Raw genomic sequence first — 21,200 nt, forward strand, 5'->3', positions numbered from 1 at the left:
ACTTTTTGAAAAAAAAAATGATTCTTGTACCCACTGTCCCCCTCCACATACCCTGAAAATTTGGTGTTTCTAGCACGTAAGGGGGCTTTTCTATTAAAGGATACCCGAGGTGACATGTGACACAATGAGATAGACATGGGTATGTACAGTGCCTAGCACACAAATAACTATGCTGCTGTGTTCCTTTTTTTCTTTCTCAGCCTGAAAATGTTCAAAATCAGGTATGTAAGTGGCTGTCTCAGACAGGAAGTGACTACAGTGTGACCCTCACTGATAAGAATATCCAACTATAAAACACTTTCCTAGCAGAAAATGGATTCTGAGAGCAGGAAAAAGATAAAAAGGGTTATTAATAATAATAATAATAATAAGGGTTACTAGTTCATAGATTTTAGCTCTGCCATACTTCAATGAATGTTTTATTAGGCAAAAATAATAAAACAGTAAAAACTTAAAAAGTAGATTTACACATAAAACTGTGGAATATCCTAAAAAGTCAATTTTAGAAGAAGGAAGATAGATACAATTGTTTATTTCATTAGTTTATTTTCGCCTCGGGTGTGCTTTAACTGCTAATGTCAGTGGCCGCTTTCCTTTCATTAATGCCTATGGGAGAACTGCAAACGCAAATTAAACAAAAAATTGGGGTTAGATGCGAATTTCAAACACCTTTCGAACACCCTTGTTTGCTGCAAACTATTCACCAGCATTACAGTTCAGCTCATCTCTAGTCACAATAGAACAAAGGCTTTTACTTGCAAGAGCCAATTCAATAGTGTTTTTTGTTATTGCAAATAAAGTATCATGCCCTTTTCTGATGTGCCAAATATCAAATTTTGGGTTAGCAAATTTAAAATCCAAATCTCCGCCCCTCTCTGATTGGAGAAGAAAATATTTTTTTTATAATGGCTTAGGGGGATTTCTGCATCAGTGGGTACTTCTCAAAGTCGGTGTTATGGGCTGGTGGAATATTGCAGGTATGCATAACTAGAAGCTGGTATGGATGTTTATATATTTTATGAAGTATCCTTACCAACTGGTCCAAAAAACACACTTATGACACAGATACAGCAGCAAAGGCAAACAAATTACTTTTCAGGTTTTGTAGAAATGGATTTTCTTGCTTTAAATTCAACTATGCAAAAAATAATGCTTACCACGCCCACCCTTGCTTGCTGGGCACAGAGTATTTCTCCATGATGGCTGTGAGTCTGAGCAGAGATAGCTTTTGCAGTAAGTGAAGCTGTGGTGCAGACTGCCTGTTAATTTCCAGGGATGCAGAGCTCAGGCTTGGCCGATGGGAGTTCTGGAAGCTGTGCCAGCGCAATTTCCTGCCGTGAAGAGACAGTATCAGTAACATGAATTATTACAACATGCTCACGTGGGGAATAACTTTTCTCATTTAATGTGCTAAATCATCGTCTCAGCAAATCCCCAGTGAAGAAGCAGTCTGATCACTGATAAGCTAAGGTGTTTCAGTGGAAGTTATGCCTAATTTACTGGCTGGAGTAATCATTTGTCTAAACTGAGTAATCATCAGTTGTCCAAACTTGCTCACAATAATATACAAAAGCTAAACTGTATTTACTATAATATACCACCTGGCCTAAGGACTTAAATCTGGCTTTAAGAGGTGGCTAAAGACAAAGCAGCTAGTTTCAGTGCTTAAAACTTGTATTATGATCACTTGGGTGCATGGTAATTGAATTACTGACAGTAGCCATGCTAGTAGATAATTAGTACTAATAAGCTTAGAGGCAACAAATGTCTGAGCAAATTCAGGGCGGTAAGGGTTAATACCGGGCACACACCATGCGTTTTCCCGCTCGATCCACGGGTCGATCGGGATCGATTCGACTATTTCCAACGTGCTCGATTTGGGCTTCGTTCGTTCCTGCCGTCGATTTGCATGTTAAGTATGCAAAATCAACAGTAGGAATGATCAAAGCCCAAATCCAGCACGTCGAAAATAGTCGAATCGATCCCGATCGACCCACGGATCGAGCGGGAAAACACATGGTGTGTACCCAGCATAAGGCTCTTATGCTGGGTGCACACGGTAAGATTTTCCATGCGATTTTGTGACCCAAATCGTTTTTCCCGCACGATTCCGCACTCGATTCTTCACTCGATTTTCTTATCTTTATTTGTTTTTCTTATGTTTTTCCATTCACCGCTATGAGAAATCGAGCACGGAAAAAATCGGGAGCAATATCGGACACGACGGAGTTTGCCTATCGGATCCATCTATTGCATGGAATATCGTACCGTGTGTATTAGGCATTAGGCAATCACTGATTTTAGTATATCCCAATTTCAACCACCCTCCAAGCCCCTGCTTGAACGGAAAACACATCTGCACATGAACACATCTACCGGACTTCGGTTGTCCCAATGACTTATGCGTGCAAGATTTAGGCTCTGGGCCTAGGAAATACCTCAGGGTAGAAATTAAGGCAAAGGTCAATACCAGAGGTCAGAAATGGTAGAGTGTGGGGTAAAGCGCTCAAAAGTTCAGTGTCTCTTGTTTTCAAAATCTTGACTGACTGTCAATACAGAGGCCAGGCAAACTTGAGGTCAAGGGCTACATACACACGGGGCACAATTGTCCCCCATTGCATGGCTACAAGAGACCAGGGAGCTACAGCTCCTTGGTGGCGACAGCTGTCTACACGTCTCGCCAGAAAGGCAGAGACGCGGCGGAAGCTGTCTGTGAATGGAGCATCCCCCAGCCGGATGCTCCATTTACTTGCATTGGGTCTTCTGTCGCTAGTCCGCATACACACGCGGACTAGCGACGGTTGCGGCGAAAGCTGTTGCCGGCGATTAAACAAGTCAATTGCCTGGCGACAGCTCGGAGTAGCGACGGTTTGGGGCACGCGCGTCATACACACGGGCGACCTGTCGCCGCAACACGCGCGTGCCACGTGGTTGCAGCGAAGGCCGTACCCCGTGTGTGTGAGCCATAAGTTAGGGGTCATGCAGAGAGATCAAACAGCTAGACAGAAAACCAGTCCAGGAGTGAGACAGGAACATAGCCAAACTGGCAGAGGTCAAGACAGGTGGCAATCAAGGGTCAGACAAAGGTGGTAACAATAAACCAGTCCAAATTACACCAAGCAGTTTAGTAATAGCAACTAACTGCTATGATGGGAATGGTTGTTCATGGTTAAGCAACAGAAGAAAAACGAGCAAGCATATTTGCGCAAACAATATTGCTACCAAGAAGGTTTTATAACAGGGGGAAGTAGGTCATAGACCTGTTTCAAACACTAACACACAATGAAGAAGAGCAAAAGGACAACCCCTATACAGTATATGTAAGTTTAAAAAGAGCAAAAAATGGATGCAAAGGCCATATATGAGGTCTGGTATATAAAGTTTATTTGAAGCCAACTAACAAAGGTTAACCTGTCAGCTGCCCATACGCGGCAGGCCAATTCCCGATCAATTTCATGCAGAAATCGATCCAGAATCGGCCTTGTGACGCCATATCCGACTGCCTCGCCCGCCCCAGCGCTTTCCCCCTAATGATAAGTGTCATCCCGGTGCCCCATGCATGTTATACAGTACCTGTCCGCAACTTCCGCAATGTCTGCTACACTGTATAGGACCTGTATTCTCAGCAGCAAGAGCAAACTGCTCCCATTCCCACTCGGAGGGGTGGCCTTAGGTTAAAGAGAAACCGTGACCAAGAATTTAACTTCATCCCAATCAGTAGCTGATACCCCCTTTCCCACGAGAAATCTTTACCTTTTCTCAAACGGATCATCAGGGGGCTCTGTATGGCTGATATTGGGGTGAAACCCCTCCCACAGGTCCGAACAGTTTCCTGTCTGTGAATCTCATTGCAATGTGGGAAATAACAGCTGTTTACAGCTGGATCCAACTGCCAAAAAAGCATGCAGCATCTCCTTCTACTGACATCACCTGCCAGCAGTAAAAATGTCACCATGTGATAAATGTCAGAATGTAAATCAGGGAGAGGAAATATTTTACAATGGGAAAACACTGACTAAATATTTTTTACATAATTTTTTACATAATTATTGTAGAAATGAAGCACTTTTACTATTACATTATGTTCACTGGAGTTCCTCTTTAACTTCCTTGCAGTGAGTGGGGGAAATATTATTTTGCATTTGTAATTAACAAAAATAACATGAAGAAAATGAGGTGGCTTAACTCAATGATGACAAATTCATATGAAATTAATTATTTATTAGTATAGAGCACAGGCAACGCGTTTTGTGGGAACTCGCCCACTTCCTCAGGCCAAATAAAGTGCCACTAAATGCCGGTAGCTGCATTTGGGGCGCCTCTTTTTCCCTTACCTAGTAGTTACAAAGTTTAGTGGTCTATATGCAATGAGAAATCCAGCAGATCACCTGGAGTTGTGAAGTTTATAAGCTGAAGATGTCATAGCTCTCGAGAAGAATGCAATCCAAAATTGAAAAGGTGCTTATAGTCACTCCAGTACTATTCAATACCTAAAACATTAAGTTTTGAGTCCTGTTCTTCTACAGTCTAGACTAGAGAAAAAGATGTCCCAATATACAAACTGCAACCTTCTGCCCTGTCTGTGCATTTCTAGTGTTTGTATAGTCAGAAAACTGTAAGCTGCTGCTAAATGAATGCTGGCTGCTATTACTGAACTCCATTCACCACCTTACCATGTTCTTAGATCAAGAAGGGAACAGCTGATGTGTACAGGACACTACAGCCACCACACAAAGGAGTTGATTCACTAAGGTTTAGTCAAATTGATGAGCGCAGGCAGCACACTGCATTTTTACAGATACCAATACTTATGCCAGGAACGTAACATGTGTGGTTCTATTTTTCCCGACGCATACCTGTCTAGTTACCCCCCTGGATTCTAAGTAAAATGACCAGTAAGAGTGCTCCAAGAAATGACATGTGAACAGGTCATTAGTATATACAATTAGCTCTTTTGTGTTGTTATTCCATCTGGCCAGCACCAAGAAAATAGAAAAATCTAATAACATATTTTCCTTGATTGAACTGTACTCTATGCACAAAAAATAAAAGCATATAAACACTTTTATACACCTAGGCACATTGAAAGAAATACATAAAGAAAATACACATGTGAACAATACAGTTTATATGCAGAAATCTATAAGTCTTTTCATTTGTCATTGACTTTCACCAGAAATTGACAGCCAACACCGGCATATAGTGAAATGACCCAAAGCTAATTAGATCAAATACGGCCTGCTGGCTAAAGCATGTATTGGCACCTCAAGATTTCCTGCACAGCAGCGATTTTACTTGCAAGGCAAATCAGCATGTGTGTCAGTTCTACATATTTGCCCTTATGTTCTCAATAAAGCAGCACACGCTCTTACAACTCATCAGTGGAATGTAAAGCATTCCACACTGTAATGTTTAAGAGAATCGTTTGCAGCAAGTTACATACATAATGAGTGTCAAACACTTTCTCTTTATGGACAAGCACAATGCCCCAATTGTAGCACTTGTTCCATTATTCAATTCCATGCACAAAAAGAATAAAAACTTTCTGAAAGTCCCAGTGCCAATTAACCAGCTATAGGGCAGGCAGAAAATAAGCAATAAGAGTAAATGTAAAAAAAAATCCTTTATAACATAGTTCAAAGAAAAGCTACCGGTAAATCCGGTTAGTGCCTATAGGTGCAGTACAGCACAGCTATACCAGCAAATGAAAAACCACAGCAACCAATGGGGAATTGCACTGCTCTCTGCTCTACTGAATACACACACATCTGCATAGCTGATGAAATAGCCCAGGCAGAGGCAGACCAAACCAATTGAAAGCTCTCTATGGCCCAGTGCACACCGAGCGGTTTATGGAGCGATCCGCTGGCCGCATCCGCCTCTAAAAACGCTTGTCTAATGTATTGCAATGGGATGGTGCACACCGGCGGTTTGCGTTTTTTGCCAAGTCGCAAACGTGCCTCCTGCTGCGCGTTTGCGGTTTTCGGAAGCGTTTCGTCCTCAATGTAAAGTATAGGAAAACCGCAAACCGCTCTGAAAAACGCTAGTTCAGAGCGGTTTGCCAGGCATTTTTGTTACAGTAGCTGTTCTGTAACAGCTTTTACTGTAACAATATGTGTAATCTGCTACACAAAAACGCACCCAAAACCGCTAGGTATGTTTAGAAAACCTCTCTAAACATACCTAGAATCGCTCTGAAATCAGCTCCCAAAACCGCTAGCGTATTGCGGATCTGCTAGCGGTTTTGGTGTGCACTGGGCCTTAATGTGTGAAGCTCTGTCTGCTTTATATGGAATGTTGATGAATACAAAGTAATGGTAATGTACACTATAGACCTGCAAGAAGTCTGTAATACCATGTTCCTCATAGACGCTGCAAACTCTACTTTCTACAAGTGTACCTCTGCCAAAACTGATTAAATCAGGTCAGTCTTTCAATCTAGGAAGTAGAAAATAAAAGTTCATGCCAATGGTGCATTAAACCTTTAAATCATATGGAATACGCTAAAAATTGCACTTACATAGATTGAAGTGTTATGCGCGTGTGTGTCTGATGACCTCCAGCAGGTCCTCTCAGCTCTCAAAGCCTGGCCAGGGCTTCAGGCTATGTGGTGTTAGGGGAGAGGTACGCGGTGGGCCCTCACTCTGCTTCTACCAGTTACCAGAACTCACACATCACTTCATCTTTATAACGGACCAACTATAACTTAATCTTCCTGATCTAAAGTTGTATTATGATGCATGTGTTCTGGTTAGACTCTTTTATTGGACGTATGGGGGGGGGGAGTGAAAAGTTGGGTTAATACTGAAAAATAATTGGTTGGATTGGATCTGGCAAAGCAAAGGTTTTTTGGCTTCTGGGGGTGTCTAGGAGGCTGCCAGGATTAACTCCCTTTTGGATTAAGAATATAATTAAGGTTTGGGAGGGAATTAACAAAAATGGGGTTGATCTGGGGGGTTTCTCTTTTATCACCATTGGAGGGTTTCTCTTTTTTTCCGCCAGGTAAGGAAAAGGTTTTTTATTTTTCTCTCCATTTTTTGGCGGAGAAGGAGAGAACCTCTTACTATAGAGTTGAGTTGTCTGAGTTTGAAAAGTTATTTGTTTTGGAGGCTCCTCCTGTACATCTAGTGTCGTTCCTGTATAGAGAGATGAATCGGATGGGAGATGGGAATTTTCCGGGTTACTTAGATAGGTGGGAGGAGGACATTGGAATCTCTTTGGATAATAGTCAGAAGAGGAGGATCTGTATTTTAGCTCATGCTACGTCTGTTAACTTTAGAATAAAGGAAATTAATTTCAAGTTGTTATCTAGGTGGTATAGGACACCGGATAAATTGGCTTTAATGGTTCAGGGAATTAGTGATAGATGCTGGAGAGGGTTCGGGGGAAAAGGGTCCCCTTTGGTGTGGGAGTGTCCGGTTATTTTGGGGTATTGGAAAGGTGTATTGGAGTGTATTGGAGGATTGTGTGAAGCAGAGGGTGATTTGGATGTTGTGAAAGTGTTGCTGAATGGAACATGTGCATCTAGTGGTAGGTATAAGAGATCTTTGGTACCTCAATTATTGATTGCAGCTAAGAGCTTGATTTCGGTTAAATGGAGATGCCAGAGTCCTCCATCCCTTAAGGATTGGGTTGAAAGAGTTAATAAGGTAAAGGGGTTGGAGAATCAAATTGCATTACAACAGGATAATCTAGAGGGTTTTAATGTAAAGTGGGAAAAGTTGAATGAGTTTCAGGATAAAAGGGAATATGGGGATATGATGAAGATGTAGGAGGAGGAGTACTCACGAAAATGTAGGGGGATATTATAGGAGGGAATGGAATTTATGGGATGTATGAACATCATGGAACTTTTGAATTTTCTGGTATAATAAGATATTGATCTGATGAGGATTCTGTCTGTGGATAGGGGAGGAGGAGGGGATTGGGTAGTTTTGTTTTTGTATAAATTTGGAAAACAAGGGTTGGTGAAATGTATACTGATGTCGGGAATATAAGATTGGAATGTCCATTTTTCCTTAATAAATTATATGAAAAAAAGAATGCTAGCTGCACAAAACAGCATATTTAAAATTATCACAGCATAACATCATTGCTTTTCTCTGTAAATTTCATTTAGTATCCTCTTGCCCTGCTGGTAAATTTGGTAGCCTTCCAGATAGCTTAGGACAAATCTCCAAATCAGTCACGAGCATTACCTGAAGGGGTTTATCTGACCACTCAGTACCCAAAAAACAGTTATACTGAAAAGGAAGCTTGGATTTTAGAGGATTTTCTCAAGAACCCAAATATTATTTCTATTCAGAGACACTTAAAGATTTTCTTTGTGATTTGTACCAGATACAGGAAAGATTTTTTTATAAATATAGCTCTTATTGATGTATAACACAATATCACAACTACTTAAAGTTTCAACCAACCTGCACGGCCTTGTTAAAGATGCTCCAACACCAGAATCCCTCCTTTCTCTCATTTCTGTCTCTTCGGTGTCATTAAGGGAGTTGCCTGTGCTGTCAAAGTCACTGGCAGAAGTGCCTACATCAGATATTGATCTTTCCTCATAAGCAATATGACCCGATTGTTCACCTCCAGAATCAGTCTCCTCTTCCTCAAGTTCAGGACACACTGATCGTGACCACAGCTCCACCATTCTTTGCAATCCCTTCACATGTTTGAGAACATCATCCAGATGGCCAAAAAGATCACTGCTGCCTCCCAGCTCTAAGAGATCTCCACTAGCAGTTAGCGAAACTGGCACATTGTCATAAACGCTTGAACGGCTCCCTATAGAACTATATGAGCCTCTTCTTTGCCTTCCCTCTAGTCCATGAAAGTCCATACTGCTACTTAGTGAATGTCCTAAAGATTTACTACCCATTTTCCAACTCTCCAAAGGTACTTGATCTGTTGGACACAAACTCTCAATTGAAAGAGACCGTGGAAAAGTGCCTGGCTTATGGTCCATAGGGATAGAAACAAGAAGATCTGATTTTTGTGACAATCTGTACCTCACACCATCCTTTCCCACCATATCAAAATCTTCCAAGTAAATCCCTTCACAATGGCCACCCACATTTGGCTTTCTAAGTTTACTACTGGATGAACATTTAGTCCTATAGTCAGGATTAAGAAAATCCTTGTCATATGCAGAAATATCCCCATCATCATCATCGCCATCTAAATAATTTATTTCAGCACTGTCAGATTGATGAAGATCAGACATTAAGGTCATCGGGTCCTTTTTATGTTTAGCCTTTTCTCTTCTTCTCAAAGATTCCATCCTTTTTAAAAAACCCTTTGATTTCCTTTTCTTAGATTTTTCCTTCAAACCTCGTTGTTGGGGAGCTAGGGACTGGTCACTGAGACTCCTACAAGGCTTGGTGGCAGCTGGTGAACTAGATAAAGAAGAAAACCCTGATGGAGGCGTAACAACTATGTCCATAACTCCTCGGCTGCTACCTGCACTCCGCAGAGAGGTGGCCTCTAGCTCTGTGCTCAGATCTGTCAGTATGCTGTCCCTACTGGAAGTGCTCTTCATTGTAGGTGGTCCATTAAAGTTTGGAGAAAGTAATTCCACAGACTCCAGACGAGACCAGCAACCCTGGTCTGTCCGGTAAGTCCATCGATCACTGATTGCACACTGCTCATCTTCATCGGAGTCTTCATTCTACATCAAAGAAAAATGAATCGTGTTGGAATAATTGGCTGATCAGGTAAATTTAAGGCTCTACTTTTAATGTAACAACGTTGTTTAACAATTATCCACCACTCACACATTAATGTGTAAGCACACAGTTGCATGAAATGTAAAAAAACCCTACAAATTTAAGGGAAACTTTCAAACAGAATGGAATAGTGTGACAAGAGGCTTCTGATTACATCATGCAAGGGCAGAACAGCAGAAACACGTTTTACACCACACATGAGCATGCAGTTAGGAAAAAGTGTTTGCCAGACATCAGACTGCATGGGAAAAGCACATTTTTTAAATAAATTGTGTAGGCAGCCTGATCAGCAGTGTGATGCCTGGCGCTCAACAGGGAAATGTGAAATGCACAAGCTGCAGTTCTTTGGTTTAGTAAATCAGGTAATGATCTGTGCTTCCTCCACTTTAAGTAAATGAAACTCCCCCTACTTAATATAACCGACTACATATAAACTATGTGAAGCCGTTATCATTACCACCACCATCATTAATATTTGCTTAGAAGACTGGCTATACCACACAGCCCTTTATTTTTAGTCCCTGCTCATGTACCGGTATATGAACATAGGTAGTCCAGAATTTTACCTATTAATGCCGTTTCTGCGGAAATGAAAGGTTATGGTGTCAGTTTTGATAAAATTAAAAGCCCAGAACCAAGAAAAAGATTTGGCTTGGATTGTGTGGGAAAGCAGCTATAATTAATATGGAGATTTTATTTATGTTTGGAAGAACTTCCCTCTCCAACTGTAGGTCAAACTCTCCAAGAGGGACAGAGACATAGGGTTTTTATTTAAGTCTTTATGTTTTTTATTGCTGTCTTTGATTTCCTATCTCTGATATCATCAGAAATCACATCAGAATTCAACATTACACCCAGGGAATTATTTTGTATGGTTGTAAATGGTCTTTACTGTACTTAAGAGTAGATACTTAAGTTTAATCTGAGTTTAAAGCCACCAATATGCGCTGGTCCTGAACATACACTATTGAAATCTATGCTCTGTTGGCAGCCTTTTATCTCTACCAGGGTGTAAATTTTGTATATCCCAGGTCCGTGCCTACCCACCGCTTCCTTCACCGCTGATGCACTCAGATGTCCGATGAGTTCCATGCACCAGTCAGGAGCCAACTTCATTGACTCCTGACCCTGTAATTACTGTGAGGCAATCACAGTGATCACAAAATAAAAGTACAAAAATGAAAAAAGGCTCTGGGGCCAGAGGTTTCCCTCTGGAATGAATTAATGAAGGTCACAAAACCAGAAAGTCAAGTGGAGACAGAATGCAGAAAAAAACTAAAAGGGGTTCAGTACTAGCCACAAGGTTTTTTTTAATTCTGGCATAAGACTTAAAAAAAAACCTCATGTTCTCACTTCTCATCCTACCTGAATTCCACAGTATCCTGTCTGAATCATGTTACTGAATTCCACAGAATTATTATTATTATTACTACTTAGTATTAATATAGCCTTGATATCTTCCACAGCACTTTTACAGAGAATATAGTCTCACCACTAACTGTATTTAAGGAACTCACAATCTAATCCCTACCATAGTCTTATGTCCATCATAGTCTAGAGCCAATTTAGGGGAGAAAACCAATGCATGTATCTGTATATTTTAGGGATGTAAGTACCCACAGGAAATCCACACATGACATGACAAGGAAAGCATATACAAAGTCAATGATGATAGTGCCCTAGCTGGAATTCGAACCAAGGACCCAGCTCTGCAAGGCAAGAGTGATATCCACTATGTCACCTATGGTGCTGCCAGCCTTGCCATATTTCCTGAATTTCAGCGAGACCTACCTGAACTGCATTTTGCCAAATTCCACAGGAATACAAGATTGTACCTGGACCATATTTACTGAATTCCAGAGAATCCTAACAATACCATAGGTATCCCAACCAGACTAGAAAGGCATGCTCCATGGGCATGCTTGTGTTCTACACATCCTTACATCTCTGCACTTTTTCCTTTTGTTACATATCAGGAAGAATTTTCATTACTCAACATGTTTGTACAAAATACTTTGGGGCCTCACCTGTTTTCGGTAGTAATGAACATCCAGCTTCATAGGAGCACATGCATTAAGTGTCATTAGCCGTCTGAAAACAAGAAAAAACAAATGCTTATATGTTGGATGACTTCTAATTTTCCTGCTCAAGGGGAAAGTTGAGGTCAGATTGTAAATTCTCCTAACTATAGGTTCCATTAAGATAGTGGCGCCTAACTCCACACATCTCTTTATCAGCTTTATCAAGACCAACCAAGCGGTGGATTGAAATTCATTGATTTCCCTGTCTAGTAACATTAAATTGCAAAGAACATGCAGTGTATTTTTTTTTTGGTTAAGTTATTGAGCACAGCTTGTGCTGACATTTACATGCACACAGGATTAGAAATACTTAAATCCTTTTAACTCTAGCCACACTTGGCAAACAACCAGCTATTGCCTGGAGTCTCATACACACACTGATTAGTACTTCAATGGGTTAAGCTAAAATTATACAGAGGAAATCCCCTTTTTACTAAATGTCACCACATCCCTCTGGTCTGTCAGGACTATATTACACAGACAGCTTTTGTACATGCTGGAAGAACTTAGTTCACAAAATGATCACAGCATGTGAAGATGACCCTATTAATCTCCAGAGCTTCCAATCATCTGTAGGTGACCTCAGCTAACTGAAGCGTTCTGGTTAAGATTATTTTACTACATACCTCCCAAATTTTAGAGATAAAAATGAGAGACATCGAAAAATGGGTGTGGCCATTACATTGTATGGGCGGAGCTAACATAATGATGTAACAGTGAGGCATAAGAAAGCAGTGTTTACGCCATGATGTGGTCAGACGAGGTTTCGCATCATGGGTGTGCAGAAACTGTGTGATGCTATTTAATAGTATACCATAACCCCAAAGCAGCAAGCATAGCCAACTTTAAATAATAAATGCAGCAACAGTTACCCCAGACACCACGAAATAAACGCAATGTGGGCAAAATGTAAGCACAAAATAAATGCAATGGGCAACATGTCAGCACAAAATAAATGCATTGTGGGCAAACATGTCAGCACAAAATAAATGCACTGTGGGCAACGTCAGTACAAAATAAATGCAATGTGGGCAACATGTCAGTACAAAATAAACGCAATGCGGGCAACATGTCAGCACAAAATAAATGCACTGTGGGCAACATGTCAGCACAAAATAAACGCACTGTGGGCAACGTCAGTACAAAATAAATGCACTGTGGGCAACATGTCAGCACAAAATAAACACACTGCGGGCAAACATGTCAGCACAAAATAAATGCACTGTGGGCAACGTCAGTACAAAATAAATGCAATGTGGGCAACATGTCAGTACAAAATAAACGCACTGTGGGCAACGTCAGTACAAAATAAATGCACTGTGGGCAACATGTCAGCACAAAATAAACGCACTGTGGGCAACGTCAGTACAAAATAAACGCACTGTGGGCAACGTCAGTACAAAATAAACGCACTGCGGGCAAACATGTCAGCACAAAATAAACGCACTGCGGGCAAACATTTCACCAGAAAATAAACGCAATGGGGGCAAACATTTCACCAGAAAATAAACGCATTGCGGGCAAACATTTCACCAGAAAATAAACGCACTGCGGGCAAACATTTCACCAGAAAATAAACGCAATGGGGGCAAACATTTCACCAGAAAATAAACGCATTGCGGGCAAACATTTCACCAGAAAAAAAACGCACTGCAGGCAAACATGTCACCAGAAAATAAACGCACTGCGGGCAAACATGTCACCAGAAAATAAACGCACTGCGGGCAAATATTTCACCAGAAAATAAACGCACTGCGGGCAAACATTTCACCAGAAAATAAACGCACTGCGGGCACACATGTCACCAGAAAATAAACACACTGCGGGCACACATGTCACCAGAAAATAAACGCACTGCAGGCACACATGTCACCAGAAAATAAACGCACTGCGGGCACACGTCACCAGAAAATAAACGCATTGTGGGCAAACATGTAATCAGAAAATAAACGCACTGCGGGCACACGTCACCAGAAAATAAACGCACTGCGGGCACACATGTCACCAGAAAATAAACGCACTGCGGGCAAGCATGTCACCAGAAAATAAACGCACTGCGGGAACACATGTCACCAGAAAATAAACGCACTGCGGGCAAGCATGTCACCAGAAAATAAACGCACTGCGGGAACACGTCACCAGAAAATAAACTCACTGCGGGCAAAGTTCACCTGGAAAAAAAAGCATTTACTCACCTGGCAGAAGACCCCTCTGGCGCGCATCTCCCCCGGACGATCCTCCTGCAGTCTCCCGTGCTGACAGGCAGAGCAGGGCTACGGCAAGATGGCGCCTGAAGCCCTGTATTGGAGACACAAATAGTCTCCAGTACAGGGCTTCGGCAGCCATCTTGCCGTAGCCCTGCTCGCCTGCCGGTGTCGGAACACCGGAAGAAGACAAGACAATAAGGAGGCTGGAGCAGGGCTGCAGGCAATGAACTGGAACGGCGTCTATAGACGCCGCTGCCAGTTCATGCAATAAAGTGACCAGAGTCCCGAGGCCGGGACGTCCCGCTGCTAGAAGCGGGACGTTTCCCGGGACCTCATGCAGCCTGGGACAGCGGACCCTGAATCCGGGACGCGTCCCGGGCAATCCGGGACGTCTGGTCACTCTAGTTCACTATATGTTTCTGCTGTAACTTATTGTCTGATCACTGTTACGTTCACTGTATGTTTCTGCTTTATCTTATTGTCTGATCACTGTTTACGTTCATGCCTCTGCTGTAACTTATTTTTGAGAAGCTGCCCTGTGATGCTAAAACCAATTCCGGGCATGACCCAGTCATGGTTGGCGAAATAAATGATTCTGATTCTGATTCAGCAATGTGTGACAAAGCACACCCTGGCCAAGCACAGTGTGGTCTTCTACTTCTTCTCAGAAAATGCACAAACTAAACAGATGATTACAGGTATTTGTTATAATGACAGAACTATATACTTCTATTTTTTTATTTGACCTTAGGGCTCTTTTACACCACACATGATTCCGATTTTACATGTGATTTTTGTTGCGATCAAAAAAATGTCCTGCATGCTGCGTTTTTTTCTTCATTTCTTCTTGTGTGTTGCTAGCATCCAATGAAAATTGGGAATCAGAATTGCAAATCTGAATTGAAATTTGCAGTGCTAAAGCAGCCTTAATCTTTATTACTGAAATTAGGTAAATTGGAAGATTGTGATGAATAATCTGCCTCCTGGGCCGCTCTGTTTTCCTTTGTTGCTATCAAATAATTTTTACTACAAAAAAGCTAAGTACTGTCTTTTGTTGCCTAGTGTAAATTTTTGTTGTGCAATTTGCACTAGATATAAATAAGATCAAGAATGTCCTCCTAGAGACGCCTTCTAGTCCACTGAAAGACAGTTACTTTATCCCATTCACAGTCAAAGTACAGGACACAATCCAAAAATAATTAGGGATCTGACATCCTTATGTGTCACACGGCCAAAAGGAAGTGTGACCTTTTTAGCATGCATTTCAATGGGGTGTTGTTTATTGGTGTGACAGGAATGCCACTAGAGAATTTGCTTTTGCATACTGTAGTGTCTCACAATCAAAGTTTTACAGAGCATGAACGGATGGATGGATGAATACAGCACTTAACATTTTTGAATAAAAAAAAAAACTTAAAATATAATATTGTAAATCAGAACATATTTTCAGAGTCGAAAATCGATCTAAATGCATTATTGCACCATTCGATCGAGTGCAAATCTATGGGCCATTGATCTGCAGCCAGCAGCGGATCGGCCTAGATTTTCCATCCGGACCGATCCTTCAAACCGAACGAAATCGGCCAGAAATCAATCGATCGGGCCAATCAATCATGCTTCCTGCTGCATCGATTTCTAGCCGATTCGATCAGAGCGGTCGAATCGGCCTAGGATCGATGGCTGAAATCGATCAGTTTATGGGCCCCTTAAGAGTGGGGTTTCCTTTTGATAAATGTGGACTACAGTGTGTGGCCATGGAACAGAGCTCAGTATTTCTGCTGGCATTTACAGCAGCACATCTGCGCTACTGTAGACAACACCCCATATTCCACTTCCCCCCACAAATAACACACTAGCTACAACAGAGTGTTACACAACTAAAGCAGATGACTGCATGGATACTGTCACACTGCATATGAATCAGCAGAGTTAGTGCCACTGCAGCAACCCTCATCTCTGTAATGTTACTAATGGCATCTTGCTTAAAGACAACCCCCCCCCCCCCCCCCCCCCCATCAAAAAAAAAATATTTGCTTTACAGCAAAATCCCACAGAAGGGGCTGAAGGATTAACATTGACATCACACTAAAATTATTCTACCAATTCTGTAACAATTTAGGCCATGGTGAGAGAACATTCCTCCAGCAACACAAACTAAGTTTACCATAAAGAAAACCTGCACAGCATAAACAGAACATATGGTCATAGAGTAAATAATCCAAGGTTACCTTCAGTGAAAACTGCATGGGAAAACGATTTTTATTCCAGGAATATACCTAGGGGTGTATTGCTTAGTGTCAGCAGAAAGTGCCTCCCCTTGAGGCTGGTTTTACACCTGGCCAGTGCGTTTGCGGTGCTATGCTCTGCCTCCAACGCATTGCACCACAACACACAAAATTTCATTCATATGACTGTGCCGCAAAGTGCACCAACAGGGTCATGTGCATAGGCTCGTCCCCCACACGCCCCTCGCCGTGGGACGTACGCCCTGTTGGAAAGGAAGTACATCACTGTGATTCCCAGGTTTCCATTTGTGTTCACGTCGTTCCGCGCATACATGCCATACCGCATGCCACCAACATATTTAAAATTTCAGCGTTCCCCACTGACTTACATTACTTTTGCCGCTGCGTTACTGCAGAAATTAGACAGTAATACGCTGTTGACTTTGCAGTGGCAGAGTGGGCACCTCCTGCGCAACACAGTATGTGTGCTGGGCCCCATTGCCTTGTCATTGCATTACCCTGCAGAAAAACCGGGTAACGCAACTCATCACATTACTTTTAGTTCCAGTTGCATCTCCTCCAATCCCTGGAACTATTGAAAATGTAGTCATTCAGTTTTTGGAATAATCTCTGATTATGTACTGTATTATGATATGAAGAGTTTGCATTATTCAGTCTGCAGTCAGCCATGATTTTCTAGATAAAAAGAATTATACTGGCTTGCAGCCATGGAAACAGTCTACTGTTTGGCAGACAAAACTTCTCACTGCTCCAACTTTTTACAGTATTTTCATTTTTACATGCCCATTTCACTTTACAGAAAGGGTATTATTTATGAAGCAGAGCTTTATACCTCTAGATTCACATCTAGAAGTATACTGCAACACCAAATGTCTATCCATTCGACACCTGAAGTGAGAGGGATATGGAGGCTGCCATATTTATATCCTTTTAAACAATACTAGTTGTCTGGCATCCTGCTGATCTTTCAAGCATTAAGGTGCGTACACACCTGTGATGGATGTCACCCATCGGGGATTGGGATCCGATGCCCGACGGGGGACATTGCTAGGCCAGGCTGTACAGAAGTGAAGTCAGGTATATAACTGGCACTCTGTTGCTATGCGGGGGAGGGGGGGGGGGGCAATGGAGCAGCCCGTATGTGATGTCACGTGGCGGACAGGGGAGCAGTTTGCACAATGGCGTTGGCCATCGCGTGGTGAGTTAATACGCTGGGCAGATCGCTTGCGGGTCAGCAATCGGGGCCACTGTACAGACACCTGTCAGGTTTCTTTTATTTACAATATTTGTGTATCAATATTATTGCTGTAGTACTTCTATAGTACTATAGTACTTCTATATTCACACTTTGTACTGTGCTTCAGTAGATGTACATAATAAAAATAAATTTAACAGTGCCTCGTTTCAAACAGTGTTTATATTATGAGTACATGGAGGAATCTCCCATTGTCATGGCTTTCTTATTTATAAGAGTGTACTACAGAGAATACTGATCATGCCACTTGTTTTACAGCATAAGACACATTGGCCCATATGCAATTACCGTACATTTTTCTCTTGAGTTTACTCATAGATAGTAGGTGATATTTTCACACCTTGGGCTTGATTCACTAAACAAATAGCACCCCTTATCAAAGTTAACACGTCTTATCAAAGTTAACACGCCTTATCAGAGTAGCATAGCGAGCACTACGAACCCGCAGGGGCTCAGGGCAAGACGAGTGGAGCTCTTGTCATTGCCAATTAGCAGGCATAAGTTTGCTATGATACTCTGATAAGGCATGTTAACTTTGATAAGGTGTGTTAACTTTGATAAGGCGTGTTAACTTTGATAAGGCATGCTATTTGTCTTGATGAATCAAGCCCCTTGTCCTAAAATGCTTTTTAAACCACCAGCAAGCAAGAAAATACTCAAAATAATTTGGTAGTACTTTTTCGCCAGCTTTTGGGTAATTTTTTCAATTGTACAATGCTTAAACATTTTCTTTTAAAAAGAATCTGTAACAACAAAACGTCCCCTGGGGGGTACTCACCTCGAGTGGGGGAATCCTCAGGATCCTAATGAGGCTTCCCACGCCGTCCTCCGTCCCTTGGGGGTCTCGCTGCAGCCCTCCGTACAGTAGTGACGTCAATATTTACCTTCCCGGGCCCCTGCGCAGGCGCTCTGACGGCTCCGAAGAGGGCGGAAATACCCGATCGCTGTCGGGTCTGCTCTACTGCGCAGGCGCAAGTCTCCGGTGCCTGCGCAGTAGAGCGGACCCAACTGAGATCGGGTATTTCCGTCTACTTCGGAGCCAAAAGCAGCCACAGCGCCCCCGCTGGAGCCAGCAAAGGTAAATATTGAATTGACAGTCGAGTCTGTCGCCGGCTGTTCAGAGGGCTGCAGCAAGACCCTTGTGGATATTTTTGATGTTACAGTGTCTCTTTAAAGACCATATGAAAATGATCTCCTAGGAGATAACTCAGGGAAAAAAGTTAATTGCATATGGGCCATGGCCAGTATCCATATCCATATATATATATATATATATATATATATATATATATATATATATATATATATATATATATATATATATATATATATATATATATATATATATATACAGGATCTTCTAAAAAAATGTGCATATTGTGATAAAGTTCATCATTTTCTGTAATGTAATAATTAACATTAGACTTTCATATAGTTTAGATTCAAATACACACAACTGAAGTAGTTCAAGCCTTTTATTGTTTTAATATTGATGATTTTGGCATACAGCTCATGAAAATCCAAATTTCCTATCTCAAACAATTAGCATATTTCATCCAACCAATAAAAGAAAAGTGTTTTTAAAACAAAAAAAGTCAACCTTCAAATAATTATGTTCAGTTATGCACTCAATACTTGGTCTGGAATCCTTTTGCAGAAATGACTGCTTCAATGCGGCGTGGCATGGAGGCAATCAGCCTGTGGCACTGCTCAGGTGTTATGGAGGCCCAGGATGCTTCGATAGCGGCCTTAAGCTCATCCAGAGTGTTGGGTCTTGCGTCTCTCAACTTTCTCTTCACAATATCCCACAGACCCAAAAGAATTCCCGACCAAGTATTGAGTGCATAACTGAACATAATTATTTGAAGGTTGACTTTTTTTGTTTTAAAAACACTTTTCATTTATTGGTCGGAAGAAATATGCTAATTGTTTGAGATAGGAAATTTGGGTTTTCATGAGCTGTATGCCAAAATCATCAATATTAAAACAATAATAGGCTTGAACTACTTCAGTTGTGTGTATTTGAATCTAAAATATATGAAAGTCTAATATTTATCAGTACATTACAGAAAATAATGAACTTTATCACAATATGCTAATTTTTTTTTAGAAGATCCTGTATAAATATATATATATACTGTATAGTATACAGCATGGGACATAATGTTAAATAATACAAATGCAGTGTTTCACTTCAGCTGTACCTGCAGAGGGATTTAAGAGAGTCTTGATCTAAAAAGCTGTGATCCCTTTTCACGCATTCGATATCCAGGGGGAATTCAGAATCTATAAGATAAAATTGTAAAGTAAAGAACACATACAAGAAGCATAAAAGAGGCTGATTTATATCTCTGACTGGTAGACATGATGACAGTTAACCCATTTGGCAGAAAATCAGGCAGCTTGGAAAATCTTAGTGGATCTTTATACTTGTACTTGGATAAAATGAAGCTGGAAGAGGCTACTTGTGCCTATCCGCTTACCTCCACCTCTGCCGACTAAGTTGAACACTTGTGCAGAAGGCTGATCATATCATGTCTGCACATCTAGCTACCTAATATTGTCTACAACTTGAATCTATATATATTCTAGAAAAAAAAAGATTGTATAGCTGTATTTATAGAAACTACCGTATTTTCCGCCGTATAAGACGCACTTTTTCTCCCCCAAAAATGGGGAGAAAAAGTCCCTGCGTCTTATACGGCAAAGGCAGGGAATCCCCGACCTCCGAACGCCCGCCGATATGAACCGCCGCCATGTCGGGGATTCCCTGCCTGTGTGTGCCCACTCCCCATGTCTCTGATGCCCGTGCACAAGTGAATCATGTTCAGGCAGCCGGATCACATACCGCATGGCCGCCGCCGCCGGGAACTGCCTCCTGTGTAATGCTGCTGGCGGCTCTTGTCCCGTGTGCCCGCTCGTTCTATTGCGTCTCCGCTCCACCATTTGCCAATGTAAATATCGGACAGCTGGCTTCCCTATCGCCGCGAGGATTGCAGACCTTGTCCCCCTGTGCGCGGCTGGCTCTATTGAAAGGCTCGTACTGATGACGCAATCAGTACGAGCCTTTCAATAGAGCCAGCCGCGCACAGGGGGACAAGGTCTGCAATCCTCGCGGCGATAGTGAAGCCAGCTGCCCGATATTTACATTGGCAAATGGGGGAGTGACATGCAGTAGAACGAGCGGGCACACGGGACAAGAGCCGCCAGCAGCATTACACAGGAGGCAGTTCCCAGCGGCGGCGGCGGCCATGTGGTATGTGATCCGGCTGCCTGAGCATTACTGATTCACTTGTGCACGGGCATCAGAGACACGGGGAGAGAGCGACCACCCACTTGGCACCAGGGAATGGCCACACATATGGGACACAGGAGGACACACAAAGGGACACAGGTACACACATATGGGACACAGAAAGGGACACAGGTACACACATGGGACACATAAAGGGACACAGGTACACACATATGGGACACATAAAGGGACACAGGTACACACATATGGGACACAGGAGGTTGTATAGACACAGGTGAAAACATCATGGACACAAGAGGGCATGTAAAGAGACACAGGAGAACACATAAAGGTAAACAGGAGAACACATAATGGACACAAGAGGGCACATAATGGACATAGGAGGGCACATAAGGGACACAGGAGGGGACATGGGGAAACAGGCGGACAC

The 21,200-nt window shown here is 42.1% G+C and overlaps 1 protein-coding gene across 6 annotated transcripts in view; it reads right to left on the bottom strand.

The window, feature by feature from the left end:
* The window catches only part of STARD8 (StAR related lipid transfer domain containing 8), a 346,992-nt gene that overhangs the window by 57,447 nt on the left and 268,345 nt on the right, over nt 1-21,200 (bottom strand). For 5 of the 6 annotated variants that reach the window (XM_068247659.1, XM_068247661.1, XM_068247660.1 and 2 more), the window contains 4 exons: nt 19,719-19,800; nt 11,753-11,816; nt 8,421-9,667; nt 1,158-1,331 (listed from right to left, as the gene is read on the bottom strand). In XM_068247659.1, the coding sequence (XP_068103760.1) occupies nt 1,158-1,331; nt 8,421-9,667; nt 11,753-11,816; nt 19,719-19,800 (1,567 nt within the window). Of the gene's footprint in view, nt 1-1,157; nt 1,332-8,420; nt 9,668-11,752; nt 11,817-19,718; nt 19,801-21,200 lie in introns of those variants that run through there. The other variant, XM_068247663.1, reaches the window with a different exon arrangement.

Source organism: Hyperolius riggenbachi, chromosome 8 (genome assembly GCF_040937935.1).
Source record: "Hyperolius riggenbachi isolate aHypRig1 chromosome 8, aHypRig1.pri, whole genome shotgun sequence".
NCBI lineage: Eukaryota > Metazoa > Chordata > Amphibia > Anura > Hyperoliidae > Hyperolius > Hyperolius riggenbachi.